The following is a 20,528-nucleotide window of genomic DNA, read 5'->3' as shown; positions in this document are numbered from 1 at the left end:
TAGGAGTAAAAGACAAATGGAAAGCTTGCTAGGTTCCTAAAGCTAGAGTGGGGAGGGGCCTTTGACCATTAGCTGTTCTATTAGTCTTTTTGAGGGAACTCAGGTATAGAATGGTTAAGTGCAGGGATATATAAGGACAGAGAGGTAATAAGTTTCAAAGGTAAGACTTATACCAACTCCTATGATTGTGGAACTAGTGTTCTTTTGACTTTGAATTTGCTAATAAATGTTTGAAGCAGGCAGTGAACACAGGTTTTCTGGGTCCCAGTTCAACCCACTCTTTATTATACTATTGAGTTCTCCCCAACATTGGCCAAATCTTCTAACCTTTCAAAAGTTTGATTTACTTAGACGTGAAAGTGCAATGTCTACCTCTTGCAAGGATCCAATAAGATAGCAAATCTGATAAAAATCAGATAAAAAATATGCAGACATTATAGTGTTATACAAATACTAGGTATCATAGTAATTATGAAACAAAGGATACAAGAGATATTCTTTATATTTTAATGATGGAGAAAAGGAGCGGCACCCTCAGATATCTATAGTATTTTTTAAAGAATTTCCAAGTCTCTTCCAAGCAACAATCCTGAATGGTAAGTAGTACACATATTATCATATCTGTTTTATACATACAGAAATTGCATGGGGGAGGTCTTAGCAGTTTGAAGTGGAATGGAAGTGCCTGTGTGCTTGTGAAGTCTACTTCAAGAGAATAAAGAGAATTGGCAGGCCCTAACAACAGAAGATGGAGTCAGTACTGAATTCAAAAGGGATATGGCTAAGTAAAAACTTACCTGTACTAACAAGAGTACTATTGTTGTACAGTGTCCCCAAGTGTGGCCCAGAGAGAGAGAGAAAGGTATGTAGCTTGTTGAGGTAATACCGAAAACGAGGCCGAGTCAATACTGATCGGATGATGATGTTGCCAAGGGAATGGCCAATGAAGCTGTTTGGAAAAACCAAAGGATATGAGTTCATTAGACTGTTATCCCTCTAGAATGTGGTGTCACATCTACCCATGTGTGCTTAGCACCTATCATAGTGCCATAAACATAGCAGATGTTTAGTAAATTTTGAATTTAATCTTGTTCGATAAATATGCATTTCAGTATCAGCCCCTCTCAGGCTACCCAACAAGCAGCAATTAATAAGTATTATCGAAATCATTTTTGTCTTACTTCTTCACCTGGAGGGTGTTTTTACCTGATTCGAGAAATGGACAGATTATATAACTGGATATGCTGAATGATCTCATCTAGTAAGCGATCTGTCATTGTGTCAAAGTCAGCAAAAGTGTCACTCTGAAAGAAGACAAAGCAAAGAAGGGACTTATGAAATGACAACAATGAACCAAGACCCCAAAGCATACATTTCTTTTGCCATTGCACAACCACATCATGGCCTACTATAGCTAGGGTTCTAGAATGGAAATAGGAAAATATGGATAAAGCTACTTCTCTACCACTTACAACCTTTATGATCCTGGCCAAGTCATGCCATCTCTATGAGACTCAGGGGCTTCATCTCTAAAATGGGGAAGTGGGAATATTATATTTATTTTCCCTGCCTCATAGAAGAAGAGACTGGGAGTTGGGGGGGTGGTGATGTGAGAGATAGGAAACATCCCTCCAAGTATTTGAGGGGCTCTCTGTTGAAAGCTTGACTAAACTTGTTCTTAGATTGAAAGGGCCAAATGAAAAGCCATAATTAGAAGTTATAAAGATTCACATAGGCTTGATTTAAAGTGCGTGTAGGGGTATGTATCTGTGTGTGTATGCATGCATGTATAAAAGATGTGTATTTCATGTTTCTTTTTTACATACAAATGTGTGTGTATAGATACATACATATTTCCTATTTCTCCATTCTACATGTCTGGGGAAAGAAACTGGAAAACAACTGATGCCATGGAAATGAGACCAAATAAAATGTACCTCTTGATTCCCATTACAGAAGTGGTGAAATAGAAGTGAAGAAGTGGGCACATAAATTCAGATATGGCCAATGTGCTCCTTTGTTTTACTTAACTATCCTTGTTTTTTATAAGGGCTAGGTTATGTGGAAGTAAGGGGGGAGAATCAGTGCAAAACAATAGTGATATTTTAAAAAGAAATATACATATATATATGTACACACATACATATATTACATAATTTATGTGCTATCCAAACAAATAAAAATATGGGATTCCCTATTAGTTCATGGCTCTGCCTCACTAGATGTCTTCAGATAAAGACCAGATAACTGCTTGTTGGACATTATATAGAAAAGTCCATGTTTGTATGTGAGAAGCAGATAAGGAGGCTCTAAGTTTCCTTCCTGAAATTCTGTGATTCTCTGATCACTTAGTGCAACCCCCTCATATCACAGATGAGAAAACGAGAAAAGAGAATATACATGATTTGCCCACAATCATATAGGCAGACGAGAGGGACCCAGATTTGAACCCAAGTGTTCTGATGATAAATCCATTGCTCCCTCCACACCAAGATATTACAATGCTTTTTCCAGCTTACACAAAGTTACTGACATTTGTGGCAGAATGAAATAATTGTTTAACTTCTCAAATCATCAGTTAATCATCTTGTTTAAAGATGTGGGTTTGTTGCTCCAATGGGAATCAGAATCAATTTTCAACCTAAGTAGATATGTGAGAAATTATCATCAAATACTGATGCAGACACTGTTGGAAAATATACCTCTAGCAATGAATGCTTTCATGAGTCAACATGCCTTGCTAATGTCGGCCCACTCAAAGGATTCCCCGCTAGGGACAACTCACTCAGCGCTCTTCAAGATGAACAGATGTAGGAGACAGATGTAATTTATAAGGTTTCTGCTGTGGGATAATAGAATTACAGAATCTCAGAGTGGGAAGAGCTCTTCAAGGTTGGGTCTAAACTGTTCCTGAACAAAAACCCTCCTCCAATGGTCATCCAGCTTGTATTTGAAGCTGTCTAGTGGAGCTAGTGGGGGGGGGGGGGGGGTGTAGTGGGGGAGGAAGCATTACCTTCTTAAACAGCCCATTATATTTCTTATCTTCCCTCTGCTTCAAGGAGAAATTTGACTCCTTGCCCTTCCTTTCTACTGCTACTGGTTCTATGCTCTCACACCAAGCAGAAAACAGTCTAGTCTCTTTTCACCTTACACCCTTGCATACATGTAAAGAAAATGCTCATGACCTTACTCCTGTTTCACCCTAAGTCTTTCTCGAGGTAAAAATCCAATGTCCCATCAGCTAGCGCTCATAGGTCATCATTTCATTCATCAATTAGTATAATGGTGATGAACCTGTAGTTAGTGACATTTAAGAACTGAAGGAAATAGGAATATTTAACTGTAATTCCTGTCTTTACAATCTTCTTACACCTTATACCATCATTCCTTGCCTCCACCCCTCCCTGGCCAAACACACACACACACACACACACACACACACACACACACAAACGCATACCACACACTGCAATCCAGTGACACTGGCTTCCTTGGTGTTCCTCCAACAAAGCACTTCATCTTTTAGCTCTAGACATTTTCACTGACTTTCCCTCAAGCATAGAATGTTCTCCTACCTCTCTTTAAATTCTCGTTCCTTCCCTCTTGTAATTATTTCCTATTTGTCCTGTATATAGCTTGCTTTGCATATATTTGTTTGCATGTTGTCTCCCTGTTTGATTGTAAGCTCCTTGAGGGCAGAGTTTGCCTTTTGCCTCTTTTTGTATCCCCAGCAATTAGTAAAGTGCCTGGAACATAGGTACTTAACACATATTTTTTGATTGATTTGTCTCTGCTTCCTCATTTTCCTGGTTTCCTTCAAGTTCTAGCAAAAATCCTACCATCTACAGGAACCTTTTTTGATCTCTGTTAATTTTGGTGCCTTTTATCTGTTGACTCTTCTGTCTGTCCTGTTCATTGTGTGTTTGTCCATAGCTGTTTCTGTGTTATCTCCATTGTACTCTGACCACCTTGAAAGCAGGGATTGTCTTCTACCCTTCATTTTCCCAGAGCTTTGGACAGTGCCTGGAACATAGTAGGCACTTCACTGTTGCTGTTGTTTGTCCTTTGTTCTTGAAGAGGACCATGTCATCAAGGAGGTGATGTCATGACTTGCAAGTGAACTTGATTTAAGTGAGGGAGGGCTGTGCAAAATCAATAGCCTCACTTTCTCTTCTGGAGACATCTGGACCCAGTGGCCCAATATAGATCTGGATGACTGGAGATGGCTCCAGATACAGTAGAAGACCTTGGCTTTTTTAAGTTAAGGTCTTTCTGAGTTCTCACTTTGACTGAGGCAATGCCCATTCAGTGATTAAGGCTAGGTAAGAAATGAGACCTTTTTACCTACCCCCCCCCCCCCCCTGCAAAATCAATCTGAGAAGGGAAGATACTTAGGATTTCTGGATAAAACAGAAACAATCACTATTTGCATTCACTCTGAGCCATGCAGGAGACCTATTGTTGGTCAATCAATGAGAGCCAGAGAGAATTGGGTTTAAGGCATGACCCTTAAAAAATTAATGACAATGAGAAATCAAGAAACAATAAAACAAAGCCAAAAGAATGAGAAAAATAGAAGACAGTGGCCCTTTGGGGAGTTTGCCACCAGACATGTCTATCCAGTTCTGCAGATGGAGTCAGTACAGGGACCCAACACACCCTCAGCACCAAAAGGTGTGTGAGCCTGTGATGCACACATTACAACATTCATGATCTCCCTTAATTCTAGTGTCTTCCATCTGGTGATTATTTCCAATAAATGTTGTATATTAAGTATGTTTATACATCGTTGTTTGCCTATTAGATTTTGATCGTCATTAGTGAAGGGACTGACTTTTATTTTCTTTGTGTCCTCAAGTACTTAGCATAGTGCCTGGTAAATAATAGTCACTTAATAAATGTTACTGACTGACAGGTTCAGCTATTTGGTGCCTCCTTTGAATACACTACTAATGACAGATTCCATATCCATATCTGTCCAATGGATATGGCAAAAGGCTTAGGTCCTTGACATTCCTAATTTACAAAATGGGCAGAACAATATTTGTCTTACCCTTCTCTCAAGATTAACACAAAGGAAAATTGTCTTAAAATGCTACAGAAATATAGTTGTAAATTGCTTATGTTATCTTCAATTTACCCTGTCTATATTTTGTTTGTGCGTATTTGTTGCATGTTGCTTCCCCCATTAGTATCTGAGCTTCTTGAGAGCTGGGATTCACTTTTGCCTTTCTTTGTATCCTCAGGACTTAGTACAATGCCTAACAAGTAAGCTTTTAACAAACTCTTGTTGCCTGACTAAAAGACAGACATTCTCTTCATCATCTCATCACTCTGACCCTCCTACCTGATTCCTCTCAGACATCAAGAAGTCCAATTTTCCTCCAGGAAGGCCCAGTTCAATAAATGTCTTTACCAAGCGGAGGTCTGCGCTGTTACCTGGAAAGGATATATGCCCCCAGCTCCCATAAGTAAATTCCAAAAAAAAAAAAAGGAAAGCAAGCTGTTTTTCTTCATTGTTCTTTAAATTTAAAAAAAAAGGGTCTATTCATCAAACACATACGGCACCTGAAAATGGATACACAAGAACAACACATGCTTAAGAATGTTTTCATACTGTGCCTCGTTGTACTATAAACTAATTATAGGTTTCGAAACTGAGACTCCAGAACTAAAACTTTCTGTATTTTATTTGAACTTAATTTTTGTCTGCTCCTAGCTAGGGTTTGAAGAGGTCATTGAAAATGTTCCAGAACATTCACAGAATTCTATAAGTTGATAGGGTTCTATTGGTCTTAGTGGTACATATCTATCATCCTTATTACTGGGAAAACTAAGACTAGGGGATCTCAAGATCTAGAGTTCTTTGCTGCAGTAGGGCTAAGCTGATATGGTATCTGGAAAAAAGTTTAGCATTAATATAGTTATTCTCCAGGAGGGCAGAGGGTGGTAGTAGGCCACCATGTTCCCTAAGAAGAGGCAAACTAGCCCAGGATGGAAACTGAACAGGTCCAAGTTCCAATACTTATCAGAGACTGGTTCTGAAAGCTGTCTCTACACTTCCAACCTGGGTAAAATAGGGAGAACCAGTCTTTAAAAAGAGAAAAGAGGATAGAGCAGAGAGAGGAATGGAGGGAGGGAGAGATACATATACTTATACATACACATAGAGACAGAGGCAGAGAAGATCGAGATAGATATAGAGAGACAGAAAGAGAAGGAAACAAAGAGACAGAGAGAGACAAAGATATATAGAGATTTAAGAAAACAGAGAAAAAGAGACTGAGACAGAGAGATGGATATGAAGGTAGAAGAGATGAGAGCAGAAGAGAGGAAAGGAGAAGAGAAGAGAGGAGAATGGAGAGGAAGGGACTGGAGGAGGGAAGAATGGGACAATATAGGAGAGGGAGAGAGAGAAAGAGATAGAAACAGACAGACACAGGAGAATGAGAAAAGGAGATAAGGAGAGTTAGTTCCACACTCTGGTTTTAGGAACAATTAAAATGAAGCCCAGAGAAACAGTATGATTTTGCCAAAGTCACATAACAAAAGTCATTAAGTGAAGCAGGAAATATTATCTTTGGATGTTCCTTTTCCCAACTGAAGAAAACTTTTCTCAAGCTCATCTCTGGTTGCCACTTTGCCTATTGGCTAACTTCTGGTTTTCAAGCTTGGAGTTGCCTTCCTATTCATGTCCTTGAATGCCTATAGCATTAATACAAGAAGCAATATTGGACACTTAGGGTGGAGAAGAAATCTAGTCCTAACTCTTAACATTAACCAGCAAAATGACCTAGAACGAACACCTTACCTCTCAAGGACACAGTTTCCTCCCCTGTAAAATACTAATACTCATTCTACCTAGTTTATGGGGTAGTTTTGAGGACAATGCTTTATAAATTGTAAATAAATGCTTTATAAATTGTAAACCTTTATAAATTGTAAACCTCTATCTTAATTTGGATTGTGATCATTAAGAAGTAGGACAAAGTTTTGTTTTGTTTTTTTTTCCTCAGACTTACCATCCAGCCCATGGACACAAATAACCAGATGAATTCCATCTTCCAAGTTCTCTTCCTCTTCCTCTGGTGGAAAATATGGCAAGTCAGAAGCTAGTACAGACAAGTCACTGTACAGACACTCTTCATTCTTCAGTTCTTTTTTAAATTTCTCTTTGGCCTGATAAAAACTGGAGAATATATTAATTAATCATAAGCCAAGCTGTATGTGTGGAGTTAAACTGGAAAATATGGACTGGATATACCGTAGAAGAAATGAACCTATGTTAACTAGCATCTTGAGGGTGGGGCAGGGGGAGAAGGTATGTGTTTTGTATGAAAAGACAAAGGGAAATAATGTAATGGGAAGTATTTCTCTCAACCAAGTCTCAATTCTGTAAGGATTAATTACACAATTACCATATATGTAGCCTTTAACTTGATTCTGAAGAAATAAAGCAAACTGAAGAAGGCAGAACTTATGACCTCATGGAGCTTACAACCCAGTTAAAAGGTACTGCACATAAACACATATATAATACAGAATAATATTCACCAAGGCCATATGAAAGTCACTATAGTAGAGTGGAGAGAGAGCAGGCTTAGCAGTAAGGAAGATCTAGGTCCAAGTACTGACTATGAATCTGGCAAATCACATAATCTCTCAGTGTGCCCAGGTAATCCACTAAGACAATAAATTACATATATTTGTCAGTAAAGGGAATTTTATTACTTAAAATTTTCTCAACTAATGAAATATAAAATCTGTTCCTTCCAGCCCACATCTCATTCTTTAAAAGGCATAAAGTATGTATTTAAATGAATATATGTATGCATGTATTTATATGTGTGTATATATGTATACACATATACATGTGTTTGTGATATATACAACAGTCTGAATAGGTGTGTATATATGCGTGGATGTATATGTATATATATATGTGTGTGTGTATGTGTGTGCATGTGTATATATACATGCATGCGTATCTTCTCTATATATACATATATATGTACTTATATATATGTATATACATACATAAACACTCTAAGGAGGCAAAGGTCATCGCTACACTGTTACTGAATGATCATTACTGATTAAAGGGGGAAAATCAAGGAATACTATTTTGGAGAAAATAAACATTTGAGTTGAACAGTAAAGGAAGGGTAGTATTTCAATAGATGAACTTAGAGAGTAATTTACACATATGAAATAGTGTGAATAAAGGCATACAGACAGTGAAGTTTGAGGGATGTAGGATAATGGTGAATGGTCTACTTCAGCTGGAGTATAGAGGATGTCTGGGGATAACCAAGAGATAACTCTAGAAAAGTAAGATGGTACCAGATTTAAGAAGTGCTCAAAGGACTAGCTAAAAGGATTATCTATTTTATCCAATAGATAATAGGGGATCAAAAAACAATTTTGAGAAGAATATAAATAATAAGGAGTATGCATAAAATCAATCTGGCAATATGTAAAGGATGGATAGGAATAGAGGAGCTGATGCAATAGTGTAGGTTAGTGGTAATAAAAGTTCACACTAGGGTAGCTCAACTGAGAAAAGAAGAGATGATATATGCCATAGATATTTCAGATATAGAATGGATACTACTCAGAAATTGATTTCATGTGAAAAAATGAAGGCAAAGGGGGACTCAAGGAAAATATTAAGTTTGGGATACTTGGTGAATGGTGCTGTTAACTTGATAAATAGGAAAGTCAGAAGAGGAGCAAGTTTTGATGAAAAGATAATAGATCTTATGGAGGCAGAGCCAAAATGGCAGAGAAAAGGCAGCAACTTGCCTGAACTCTCCCCCAAACACCTCTAAACACCTTTCAATAATGCCATAAAAAATTCCTGGAGCAGCAGAACCCACAAAAGGATGAGGTGAAAAAATTTTCCAACAAAAGACAAATTAAGTTAGCAGGAAAGGTCTGTTGCATCCGGGTGATAGTGGAGCACAGTTCAGTACAGGCTGCACCAACATAGCCACAGCACACCAGGAGCAGGTCTTGGGAACCACTGAATCAACAACAGCATCTGCTTCTGGAGCTCTCAACCCATAGATGGTAAGGTGTTCAAACAACTGATCAGAAGGCGATGACAGGGTCTCTTTGCTAGCACTGAGGCAGAGCTCTGCTGCTTTGTCCATACTTGGATCCTAGTCACATCCTTGGGTGGAAGTCCCAGGGCAAGGAGAAACATTAACACACTAGAGCTTGTGGCCCCGGTGGAGCAGGGACCCTCCTCACAGTTCCAGGGCAAAAAAGAGTGCTTGTGATGGCTCACAGACAAGAGCACAGGCCAAGAAGGTAGTAAACATACCTTTCCGTAGATCAGATCTCCTTGGAAAGACTGAAAATTTAGAGGTTTCTAGAAGTTTCTATGAAAACAACTGAACAAAACCCATGAAGCCTGGGACAGTGTGTCATACCCTGGAAACAGAACCCTACTTTAGCAAAGAGATAAAAGTCAAGATATAGGTTAGGAAAATGAGGAAGTAATAGAAAAAAATTCTGACCATAGAAAGTTATATGTTGGCACAGAAGATCAAAGAAGAAAACAAAGTCAAAGCTCCTACACTCAAAGCCTCAAAGAAAACTATAAATTGGTCTTAGTCCATGGAAGACCCCAAAAAGGATTTTTAAAATCAAGGTAGAGAGGTACAGGAAAAATTGGATAGGAAAATAAAAATGATGGAAGAAAATCATGAAAAATAAGTCAACAGCTTGACAAAGGAGACACAAAAAATAATGAAGAAAATAATACCTTTAAAAACAGGCATAGGTGAATAAATAGCAAAATAGGAGGAGAATATCTTTAAATAAAAGCAGAATTGACCAAATGAAAAAAAAAAAGCACAAACATGCACTGAAAAAGAAAAAAAAATCCTTAAAAAGTAGAATTAGACAAATGGAAAAGGAGATACAAAAGGTCACTGAGGAAAACAATTCTTTAAAAATTAGAATCAAGCAAATGGAATTTAATGACTTTATGAGAAATCAAGAAACAATAAAACAAAAGTGAAAGAATGAAAAAAATAGAAGACAATAGGAAATATCTCATTGGAAAAGCAACTGACCTGGAAAATGGATCCAGGAGAGATAATTTGAAAATTATGGGACTACCTACCTGAAAGCCGAGATAAAAAAAAAAGAGCCTAGACATCATCTTCATGAAATTGTCAAGGAAAACTGCCTTGATATTCTAGAACCAGAGGATAAAGTAAATATTGAAAAAAAATCCACCCATCACCTCCTGAAAGAGATCCAAAAAGAAAAACTCCTAGGAATATTATAACCAAATTCCAGAGTTCCCAGGTCATCAAGGAGAAAATATTGCAAGCAGCCATAAAGAAACAATTCGAGTATTGTGGAAATACAATCAGGATAACACAAGATCTAGCAGCTTCTACATTAAGGGATTGAAGGGTTTGGAATATGACATTCCAGAAGTCAAAGGAGCTAGGATTAAAACCAAGAATCATCTATCCAGAAAAACAGAATATAATACTTCAGGGCAAAAAAGTGGTCATTCAATGAAATAGAGGACTTTCAAGCATTCTTGATGAAAAGACCAGAGCTGAAAAGAAAATTTGACTTTCAAACACAAGAATCAAGAGAAGCATGAAAAGGTAAACAGGAAAGAGAGGTCATAAGGGACTTACTAAAGTTGAACTGTTTACATTCCTACATGGAAAGATATTATTTATAACTCTTGAGGCTTTTCTCAGCATTTGGGTAGCTGGAGGGATTATATACATATAGACAGAGGTCACAGGGTGAGTTGAATAGAAAGGAGTGATATTTAAAAAATAAAATTAAGGGGTGAGAGAGGAATATATTAGGAGGAGAAAGGGAGAAATGGAATGGGGCAAATTATCTCTCCTAAAAGAGTTAAGAAAAAGCTTTTTCAATGGAGGGGAAAAGGGGAGAGCTAAGAAGGAAAAAGTGAAGCTTACTCTCACCATATTTGACTTAAGGAAGGAACAACATGCACTCTCAATTTGGTATGAAAATATATTTTACACTACAGGAAAGTAGGGGAGAAGGGGATAAGTGGGACATGGGGGGATGATAGAAGTGAGGGCAAATGGAAGTATGGGGGAATTAGAAGTAAATACTTTTGGGGAGGGACAAGGTCAAAAGAGAGAATAGAATAAAAGGGGGGAGGATAGGAAGGAGGGAAATATAGTTAAACTTTCACAACATGACTTTTATGGAAGTCTTTTGCAAACTAAACATGTATAACCTATATTGAATTGCTTACCTTCTCAGTGGGAATGGGTAGGGAGGGAGGAAGTAAAAGAAAATGGAACTCAATGTTTTAAAAACAAATGTTAAAAATTGTTTTTACATGCAACTGGGAAATAAGAAATACAGGTAATGGAGTATAGAAATCTATCTTGCCCTATAAGAAAATATAGGATATGGGGATAAGGGAAGAAAGGCGTGTGATAGAAGGGAGGGCAGATTGGGGGAAGGGGTAATCAGAATGCATGGTGTCTTGGGGTAGGGGAGAGGAGAGATAGGGAGAATATTTGGAACTCAAAATCTTGTGGAAATGAATATTGAAAACTAAAAATAAGTATATAAATTTTAAAAAAAGAAATAATGAGTAAGATGCTCTCAGAAAAACCTGGAAAGACTTATGAGAGCTGATGCAAATAGAAATGTACTATGTACAAAGTGACAACAATAGTATAAAATGATTAGCTGTGAATGATATAGCTGTTCTCAGCAATATAACAATCCAAGACATCTCTGAAAGACTTATAGTGAGAAATGATGTCCATTCCCAAAGAAAGAACTGATGGTGTCTGAATACAGATTGAAGCATACTTTTCTTATTTTATTTTTCTTGAGAGTTTTTAGGGGGAGATCTATATTTTCTTTCACAACATGACAAATATGGAAATGTTTTGCATGACTACACATACAAAACCTATACCAAATCACTTGCCTTTTGAATGGTGGGAGAGAGAAAGAGGCAGGGAGATAAGTCAGAACTCAAAATTTGAAAACTGAATGTTAAAAAATTGTTTTAACATAATGGGGGGAAATGCTAAATATTTTTAAAGAAGAAAAGTAATTACATTTCATTTTGGTACTGTTGAATTTTGAGTATTCGTTGGACATCTAGAGGTAGGGGCAGATATCTAGTTGATAGTTTGTCCTGTTGTAATGGAGCATGGCCAACAACGTCAGGTAGAGCTATAGCTACAGATCTGAGCCTTATCAAGAGAGAATCGATAATTATTGCTATGGAATTGAATGGGATTACCAAAGGAGAGTTTAGAAGGGAAGGGGAATAAACATTTATATAGCACCCACTATGTGCAAGGCACTGTGCTAAATGCTATTGTTTTTTGAACAAATATTATTTCATTTCAAAACCACTTTGTGAGCTAGGTGCTATTGTTATCTAAATTTTATGTTTTAGGAAATGGATTCCATGCACCATTAAGTGACTTGCCCAGTCTCACACAGCTAACTGTCTGAGGCTCATTTTAAACTCATCTTCCTGACTCCATGCTCATTATATCCATTGTACCACCAGCTACCTCCCTAAAAGCATGAAGGATTGGAACATGAATATTGGGGAGTGGGGAAAAGGAGGAAAAGCCAGTAAAAAATATAGAGAAAACTGTGCCTCAGAATCAATCAACGAGTATTTATTAGGTACCAGTGTTGAGAATTTGAAGATCAGTCAATAGCATCAAATGCTGCAGAAGAGACAGGAAGAATGAAGACAGAGACAATTCCATTGGATTTGATGAAAAAGAAGTATAGATACTGATCTGAGGATAGTGTTAGTATGATACTGGAAAAAGGAAACCAGATTATGGAGCTCTGAGGAATAATGGGAAAGCAGAAACAACGGATAGCATGAATATTTTCAGAAAAGTATAGCTATGAAAGGGAGAAAATAAATTGGATGATAGTCTGAGGATATATTTAAACCAAAGGCAAGCTTTCTTAAGATGGGAGGAGACCAGAATTTAGGAAGAAGGAATCCACAAAGAGGAAGTGATTAAAGGTAACTGAGAAAGAATACCACCAAATGTAGTCAAAGGGGATATTATCAAGAGCACAAGGATAATAACTAACCTTCTAAAAGGCCAAGAATGCTTTTTGTCTTAACGTAAAAATGAAAAGGAATGGAATGGGTGAAGAAATTGAGGATTACGTATGGAATGAAAGTCACAATGCAGAAATAAAAAGTCTGTCTTTTCTTAATTTGGCATACTCTTTCGTGATTTCTAAAATATATGGAAAATTAGAATAGATAACCTTTATAGTCATACATAACTTTAGGAATCTCATTTTAAAACTGCATGGATGGATACACACACACACACACACACACACATATATATATGCATATATATATGAAAATATATCAACATGTATATAGAAAATGTTAAATATATATCAATTCATGTGTTGGATTTATATATATTCTATTCTCATTTATATTTGGATTGCTAAATCTGTCTCAATAATATGAACCAATTAGTATTTGTTACATTAATATTATCTGTAAGGAATTGTTCTAGTTGCCAGGAATATAAAAGTGAAACAAATAATAGTCCTTGATATTAAGGAGATTTAATTCTACTGGAGGTGAGGAATGGGTGCATAAAATATAAGGAGGTAAATCAATCAATCTCTCTATCATCTGATAATCTAAGAAATAAGATGGCACTAATAATCAGGAGTAAGAAGAAAAAAATAGTAAGTGAAAGCAATTTGCAAGTGAAAGCAAATAAACTGAACTTATAATAATGACAATGATCTAGTGTTTTGTTTTGCAAAGTGTAATATGTATATATGTATATATATATGTCAACTAATCTTTATATCTAAAGCATCTCAAAAAATCACGGATTTTTTTTATTCTTAGTTTTTTTCAGTCATGTCCAACTCTTCACGATCACATGGGGGTTTCCTTGGCAAAGATAATATAGTGGTCTGCCATTTCCTTCTTCAGTTTATTTTACAGAAGAGGAAACTGAGGCAATCATGGTAAAGTGATTTGTTCAAGGTCACACAGTAAATGACTGAGGCCAAGATCTAGCGCTTTCCATCCACTGTGCCATCTAGCTGCCCCAAGAACTTGAAGTAGGTATCTAATATCTGTTGGATTTAGTCTATCCTATGGAATAGAGGATCTGGTCTGGAAAAATACCTCCCTTTTAAAACAAGAATCTTGAAATGGATTCAAACTTTTATCTCTTCATGAAATTTCTTTAGCTGGATAGCTAATGAACCAATATAAAAAAAAAAACCCAAAACTCCACTGGATGTGAATTGGTAATGAATAATTCAACAAACTATTCTGTTTGAAAAGTGCTTCATATTTCATGGAAATAAGCACAACTAAAATGGAATGCTTCAAAATAACTAGGGCCTTCTTGCATGCCAAGAAAAACTGAGTTTGGAAAAATCTGAATCTCCAGTAGATGGAATTCCAAAAGATTTTTTCTTCCTCCTCTCTCATTCTTAAGGTCAAGGTTAGGACCAAGAAGTGGGCAATATAGGGCATTATAGGAGAACAGATTTCTGCCATAGGGCCATAGACAATGTAAAATTGCCCTGATGAATACCCTCTGTACATTTATACACTATCACGAAATAACACTATAGATAGGTGTAAATACGGTGGACCCCTAGAGTCACAAATTGCCTTTCATACTTAGCCATTCAGAAAAGAGTTGATGGGCTAGGACAAGGGAGACACTACCTAGAATGAACAGATTAGATGGTCTTCTGTCTCCTTTAAGATCTAAGTCAGGAGTGGGGAACCTGCAGCCTGGAGGCCACATGTAGCTTTCTAGGTCCTTGGGTGTGGCCTTTTCACTGAGTCCAGGTTTTACAGAACAAACTTTTTATTAGGGGGATTTGTTCTGTGAAGTTTGGATTCAGTTAAAGGGCTGCACTTGAGGACCTAGAGGGCTACATGTGCCTTCAAGGCTGTAGGTTCCCCACATCTGACTAAGTTTTTATTCACCAAACTGTAGCAGTCTAGGAATATTTATATTTATAACTTTACTCCAAATGAAATTCTCGAGGTAAGAATGACATTTCACTTAATGCTGAGGTTTGTTTTTTTTTTTAATGGAACCAATAAAAGACATTATAGGCTGTATACCTGCATTAATCTATCAATCAGTATTTATCAAGTGTCTTCTATTTGCCAGGTTCTATGCTAAGTGCTACAGATGTATACAAAAGGAAGATGGTCCCTGACCTCAAGAATCTTACCTCTTAATGGGGAAAACTACACATATAGCAGAAGTATACTAATAAATTTGAACAAAGTAAATACAAGTTTTTTTATTCATTTTTTTAGAGAGGAGCAAGCTGAAGTCAAGAGTGGGAACAGAACAGGAAAAGCTTATATCCCAACTTCCTATCAATTCATTTATAGCTGTTTAACAAAATACTTGGTTGTCTCATGAAAGAGCATACTTTCTTGTATCCACAGACATTTACATAATGTTTCCTGGAATGTTGCATCAAAATTTCTGCACTGGGTAGGAGATGAGGTCTTTCTAGCATAGACATCTGTGATTGTCATTTTGCTGAAAGCTCCTTGAGGAAAGGGAATGTTTAGTTTTTGCTATTGTTATCCCAAGAACACAAAGGTGGCCACCTTGCTTAAGGCCACTTGCAGAGTAGCTACCTTGTAAATGCTTTGTCAACTTGAATTTTTATCTTTCATAGGCTTGGAAGAAACTTTACATAGGATCTAGCTCAATCCCTTAAACTTTCAGATGAAGAGATTAAGTCACTAGATGGTTTAAATGACTCCTCCATCCTTACATGTTTATTAAAAGAGCTAGAATTTGAATCCCAGTCTTTTAACTCCAAACATGGATTCTTCCCATTATGGGAGGCTTGAAAAGCACCAGATACAAAACAGTCTGACTGAATGAACCTATTCTACTTACTTCCTTTCCAAACAGCATTCAGAACAGGTTTTCATTCTAGGAAGGGTAAGATTAAAAAAAAAAAAAAACTGATGAGAAATGCAGACTGAGAGAACTCTGGAAAGTGTCACCACTCAGACTTACCTATACATTCTTTCATTGACTTCTTCCTCCAAATTTCTTGTATCACATGAGACCACCCCAAAGGAGCCCACAGGCTGGTGGGTAATTGGGAATATGTTTTGCTTAGAAGAAAGTCCAACCTTGGCAGGAGCTTCCTTAAGCATTGAGGAGAAAGGAAGACATGTTGCTGTACAGGACACAGACAAATTAACCACCTCCACAGCCTTTCTTGTGTCCAATGCCAATGCCTCAGTGGTAGCCAAATGGAAGTTGTTGGTATTGGCAATGGATTTAGGTTCAAAGTTTTCAAGGCATTGATAATCAATGTCATGGACCTCTGGACTATAGTTGACCACAGTAACTTCATTTAGATCTACTTCCTGCAAACTATGGGACGTTTCTTGGTTAGGGGCATCATCACCAGTGGAAGAGTCCCTACTTTTCTCTGTGTTTGAGTTTAGCCTGGCAGTTTCCTTAGAGGGACTACAGGGAAATTCAGGCACCTGATAGATGGATTTGGGGAAATCCTCAATGGCTGAGATATTGATATGAGAAAACATGTCATTCTCAGTCTTTGAAACCTCAGACTCAGCCTTTGGATTCTCCAGTAGACCTTCATTGGAAACATCATCCTGGGTAGTATCTACTTCTGAGACATGCAAAATGTCTAAAGTCGGTTCTTTGGTTTTAGTCATGGAGGAGTACTCAGCTCCACCAACGTAAGATGTTTCATCCACTGGTTCACTATATGTGAAGCTACAGTGCCCAAAAAGAAAATGTGGATTATCATTAACTTCTGCTAAGTCCATGTAGCCCTTATCTTCCTGTGGGTGATCTGTGTCAAAAACCATCTCCACTAATGAATGGAAGACTTCACAGTCATGCTTTGGGGGGTCATTTTGAAACCCAGGAAAGTTCCTAATGGAATCTATGTTTCTGCCCTCATCCTGGTTTTCTTCAAGGTATTTCTGAAAGTGGCCATCCAAGGTCTCTGTATTCCCCTGGTCATTTCTGGATATGTCATTGTCTTCTGCCAACTCCTCTGGGCTACTAATCTGAGGAGCTGAAACAGATTTAGTTAGCTTGTTAAGTGCTACCTCTCTCTCCTCTTCCTCAAAGGGCAAAGAACTAATGGAGGTCAGGGAAGCTTGGATACCACTTGGCAAACTTGTATTGCTTTCTGTGTGACCCCCTTCTAAGGAATTTCTATGGATTGCATGCCTTCTTACAAGTTGGTGCAAGACCTCTCGGTCACTGGGTAATTCCAGAGCTCTGCTACGGGCCTCAGACCATGCAACAGAGCTTGGTTCACTTTCAATGCCTGAGTCAGAGATAACTGAAGAAGACCTTTTGATGGTCCCAGACAATGCTGATAACACTTCGCATTCATTACTCTTTGGATCCCTTGGCAATGAATGAACATCCAATGGATCTCTTGGTGTTGGGCTTGATGAATCAGTCAAGTTCACTGGATGTTTCAGTGAGAGCAATGTGGTCTTATTCTCTTGATTCTCCTTTTTGCTTAATTCATTTAATACAACTTTGTCTGTGGAGGCAACATTCTCAGGGTTAGGAAATGCAGCTGCTTCATCCGACACAGTCCTGAGGTAATTATCTAGAGGTGTCCTGGTCTCATAATGAGTAGCAATTACTAACCCAGGTTCACCATAATCAGGGTGCTTATTGCTGGGGTTCATTTCAATGTATGTCAAACAAGATGCCAGATTACTATCTCCAACCACAGTCTGCTCAGATCTGCTCAAGTCTGGTACAGTTTGTGTTAAAACGATGGGCCTGAAGTCAGTTGCAGGATCATCAGCTGAAGCTGTTGGAGGATCTTGAGGTAAACCCGTTTCATCCTGGGATTCACCAATTGTCAAGTATACCTGAGATGTTGAACTAGGGGGTGAGTATCTCTCCGTGGATACTTCCCCACGTATCCCAGGACACAGATAGTCCACTTCAGCGTTGCGCGGTAAAGACGCATCTTCCCTGAAAGCTATTTTCTCAGATGTTGCATTAGTGTTTGATTGCTGACTCTTCTCTTTTTCCTTTTGTTCCACTTTTGGGGTAGTTTTAACAGGAGCAGCAACATTTGGGGAAATTCCCAAATTATACCCTAGAAGGAAAGAAGTCAAATGTCATATTTTGTTTAGGTGAATTGTTGAAACTTTCATGCCATCAAATAGTCCTTACCAAAAATGTCTACGTTATGGTTTCATTCAGAGTGTTTGCTTCAGTTTGGTTCAGTTCAGTTCAATTGAGCAAATATGCTAGCAAACCGTTATAACAGGGGAAGGAGGAAGCTTTGATGATAGGGGGTCACTTCCTTCAAAGAACTAACTGCTCTATGAATCAGAAGAACTAGATCTGAGGTCTGGCTCTCAAGCTTATTAGCTCTGTGGTCTTTAAACAAGACATTTCATATCTTTGTGGGTCATTTTCCTTATCTTTCCTTAACGTGGGGATAATAATATTTGCGCTCCCGATCTCATATGATTGTTCTGGAGCCAAATGAAATAGCATGTAAAAACATGCCCTACAATCATAAAGCGCTAAAGAATCGAGTGCTGTTATCCAGAATTGTGGTGGAGCCAAGGAGAGTCAATTATCAAATTTTCAGTGTGAGCAGTTATCCCTTGGAAATCAGCAAATACTATAAATCAGGGTTTGATCTGCTGTTTTATTAATTATATAATCTTAAGAAAGTGACGAATAAAATATTATTAAGTTTGCTACAGTATAGTCTTTAACACCAGTCCCCCACCCTGACAAAGAGCCAATTGTTATACATTTACCAGCACATTCCTGGTTACAGACCACATTTAAAACTATTCCTCCAAGTTTCCATAGGGTCAAGAGCTACAAGTGACTTTAAAGATAATTTAGTACAAACCTCTCACTTTAGAGATGAGGAAACTGGGACCTGGAGATAGATCTTTCTAGATTTAATCACATTACTTCTCCTCATATGGTCTATGTTCCAGTCAGACTTCCCTATTTGCTGTTCTCTTTCCTTGAAGTTTCATCCCACATCTCTTGTGCTTTTAACAAAGGCTGTCCTTTATGTCTGGAATGCCTCTTGGAATCTCTATCTCCTTTCAAAGTTCACTTCTAATGCTCATTTACTACATCTGGCATTTCCTGAACTCTCCAGTTTTTAATGTCCCCTCTCAATTTTTTTTATAGTGTGTATTTATTCATGTTATCATGGCAAGGGAATGGGAAGGAAGGGGAGAAAATTTAAAACTCATGGAAGTGAATGTGGGAAACTAAAAATAAATTAATAAAAATACTGTATATTTATTATAAATGTGCAAGTTATTTCTTTTCTCCAGTAAAAGGTGAATTGAACGAAGGCCAAGACTGTTTCATTTTTCTCTCCCTCTGTTTATGGTGACTACAGTACTTGGTACATAACGGAAGCTTGGCAATGTTTACTAGAGTGAAGTTAAGTGAAATGAATTAATCCTTTCAAGGTCACAGGACTTGGATTGAAGCTTTAATCACAGGATCATAGATTTAGAAACAGAAAGCACTTTAGATATCGAGTTCAACTCTATATTTTACAAATGAGGAAAGCAAAGCACTGATACATTAAGTGATTTGCCCCTTGTTACATACCTAGTAAATGTCTGAAGTGGTATTTGGACCCAAGTCTTCTTGGCTCCAAATCTAGTGCTCTGCCCATCATTTCTCACTACCTTCTCTTCCATGTCAATTCCCAATCTGCATCTTTTCATTCCTGCCCTTTACACACTACATGGGCTACATCACTTCTAGATGGAAAAATCTAAAAAAACAAGTTCTATAAAATGATGATGACACATTGTCTTCATTTCTACAAGCAAACAGAAGAACTCTCCTTAATGAAGTCCACCAGTTACTTATCCAGGCTTTATTCAAGACATTGCCACTAGATGTCAGACAAGCACAGAGCACCATATTCCTTTCAAACGATCTCAACAAACTGCAGCATGCATCTCTCTTCCTCCAGTGTTACTTGGCAAGCTTTTTTAAACATTATTTTAATCTCACCATTGGTGGGGGCAACACTATTAATTTCCTTTTAAATGGATATGTTCAGTGTTCTTATTGCCTATAGGATAAAATGCAAAATTTTTACCCTGACATTCAACGCCTTCTTAAATATGGTTCCAATGTGACTTTCGAGCTTTATTTCATACTATTCTGCTTGCTTCATTCTTTGTTTTAGCCAAATTGGCCTTATCATCCCTAGAGCTTATCCTATTTGCTCCTATCTTTCCAGATCTTTTCATATTGTCTCAGATAACTACAAGGATTTGAGAGCCTAGGTTCAAATCTAATCTTTGATGTTTATTACCTGGCTCTCATTGATTGACCAATAATTGTTCCCAGCCCAAGCCTCACTTGCTCATTGTTTGGATTTTGATGGCTGAGTGAGCGTAAATAGCAATCGTTTCTGTTTTGCCCAGAAACTCTAAG

The 20,528-nt window shown here is 37.6% G+C and overlaps 1 protein-coding gene across 2 annotated transcripts in view; it reads right to left on the bottom strand.

Annotated features, from left to right (window-relative positions):
* FAM135B (family with sequence similarity 135 member B) overlaps positions 1–20,528 on the bottom strand; it is a 441,077-nt gene that overhangs the window by 7,003 nt on the left and 413,546 nt on the right. For both annotated transcript variants that reach the window (XM_072602991.1, XM_072602990.1), the window contains exons 13-17: positions 16,083–18,180; positions 7,023–7,189; positions 5,348–5,439; positions 1,207–1,304; positions 798–949 (exon numbers count right to left, since the gene is read on the bottom strand). In XM_072602991.1, coding sequence (XP_072459092.1) covers positions 798–949; positions 1,207–1,304; positions 5,348–5,439; positions 7,023–7,189; positions 16,083–18,180 — 2,607 coding nt within the window. The remainder of the gene's footprint in view (positions 1–797; positions 950–1,206; positions 1,305–5,347; positions 5,440–7,022; positions 7,190–16,082; positions 18,181–20,528) is intronic.

The sequence above is a fragment of the Notamacropus eugenii genome, chromosome 4 (genome assembly GCF_028372415.1).
Source record: "Notamacropus eugenii isolate mMacEug1 chromosome 4, mMacEug1.pri_v2, whole genome shotgun sequence".
Taxonomy (NCBI): domain Eukaryota; kingdom Metazoa; phylum Chordata; class Mammalia; order Diprotodontia; family Macropodidae; genus Notamacropus; species Notamacropus eugenii.
Note: the sequence above shows the minus strand (reverse complement) of the source record. Positions and strands in the feature narration are given on the sequence as shown.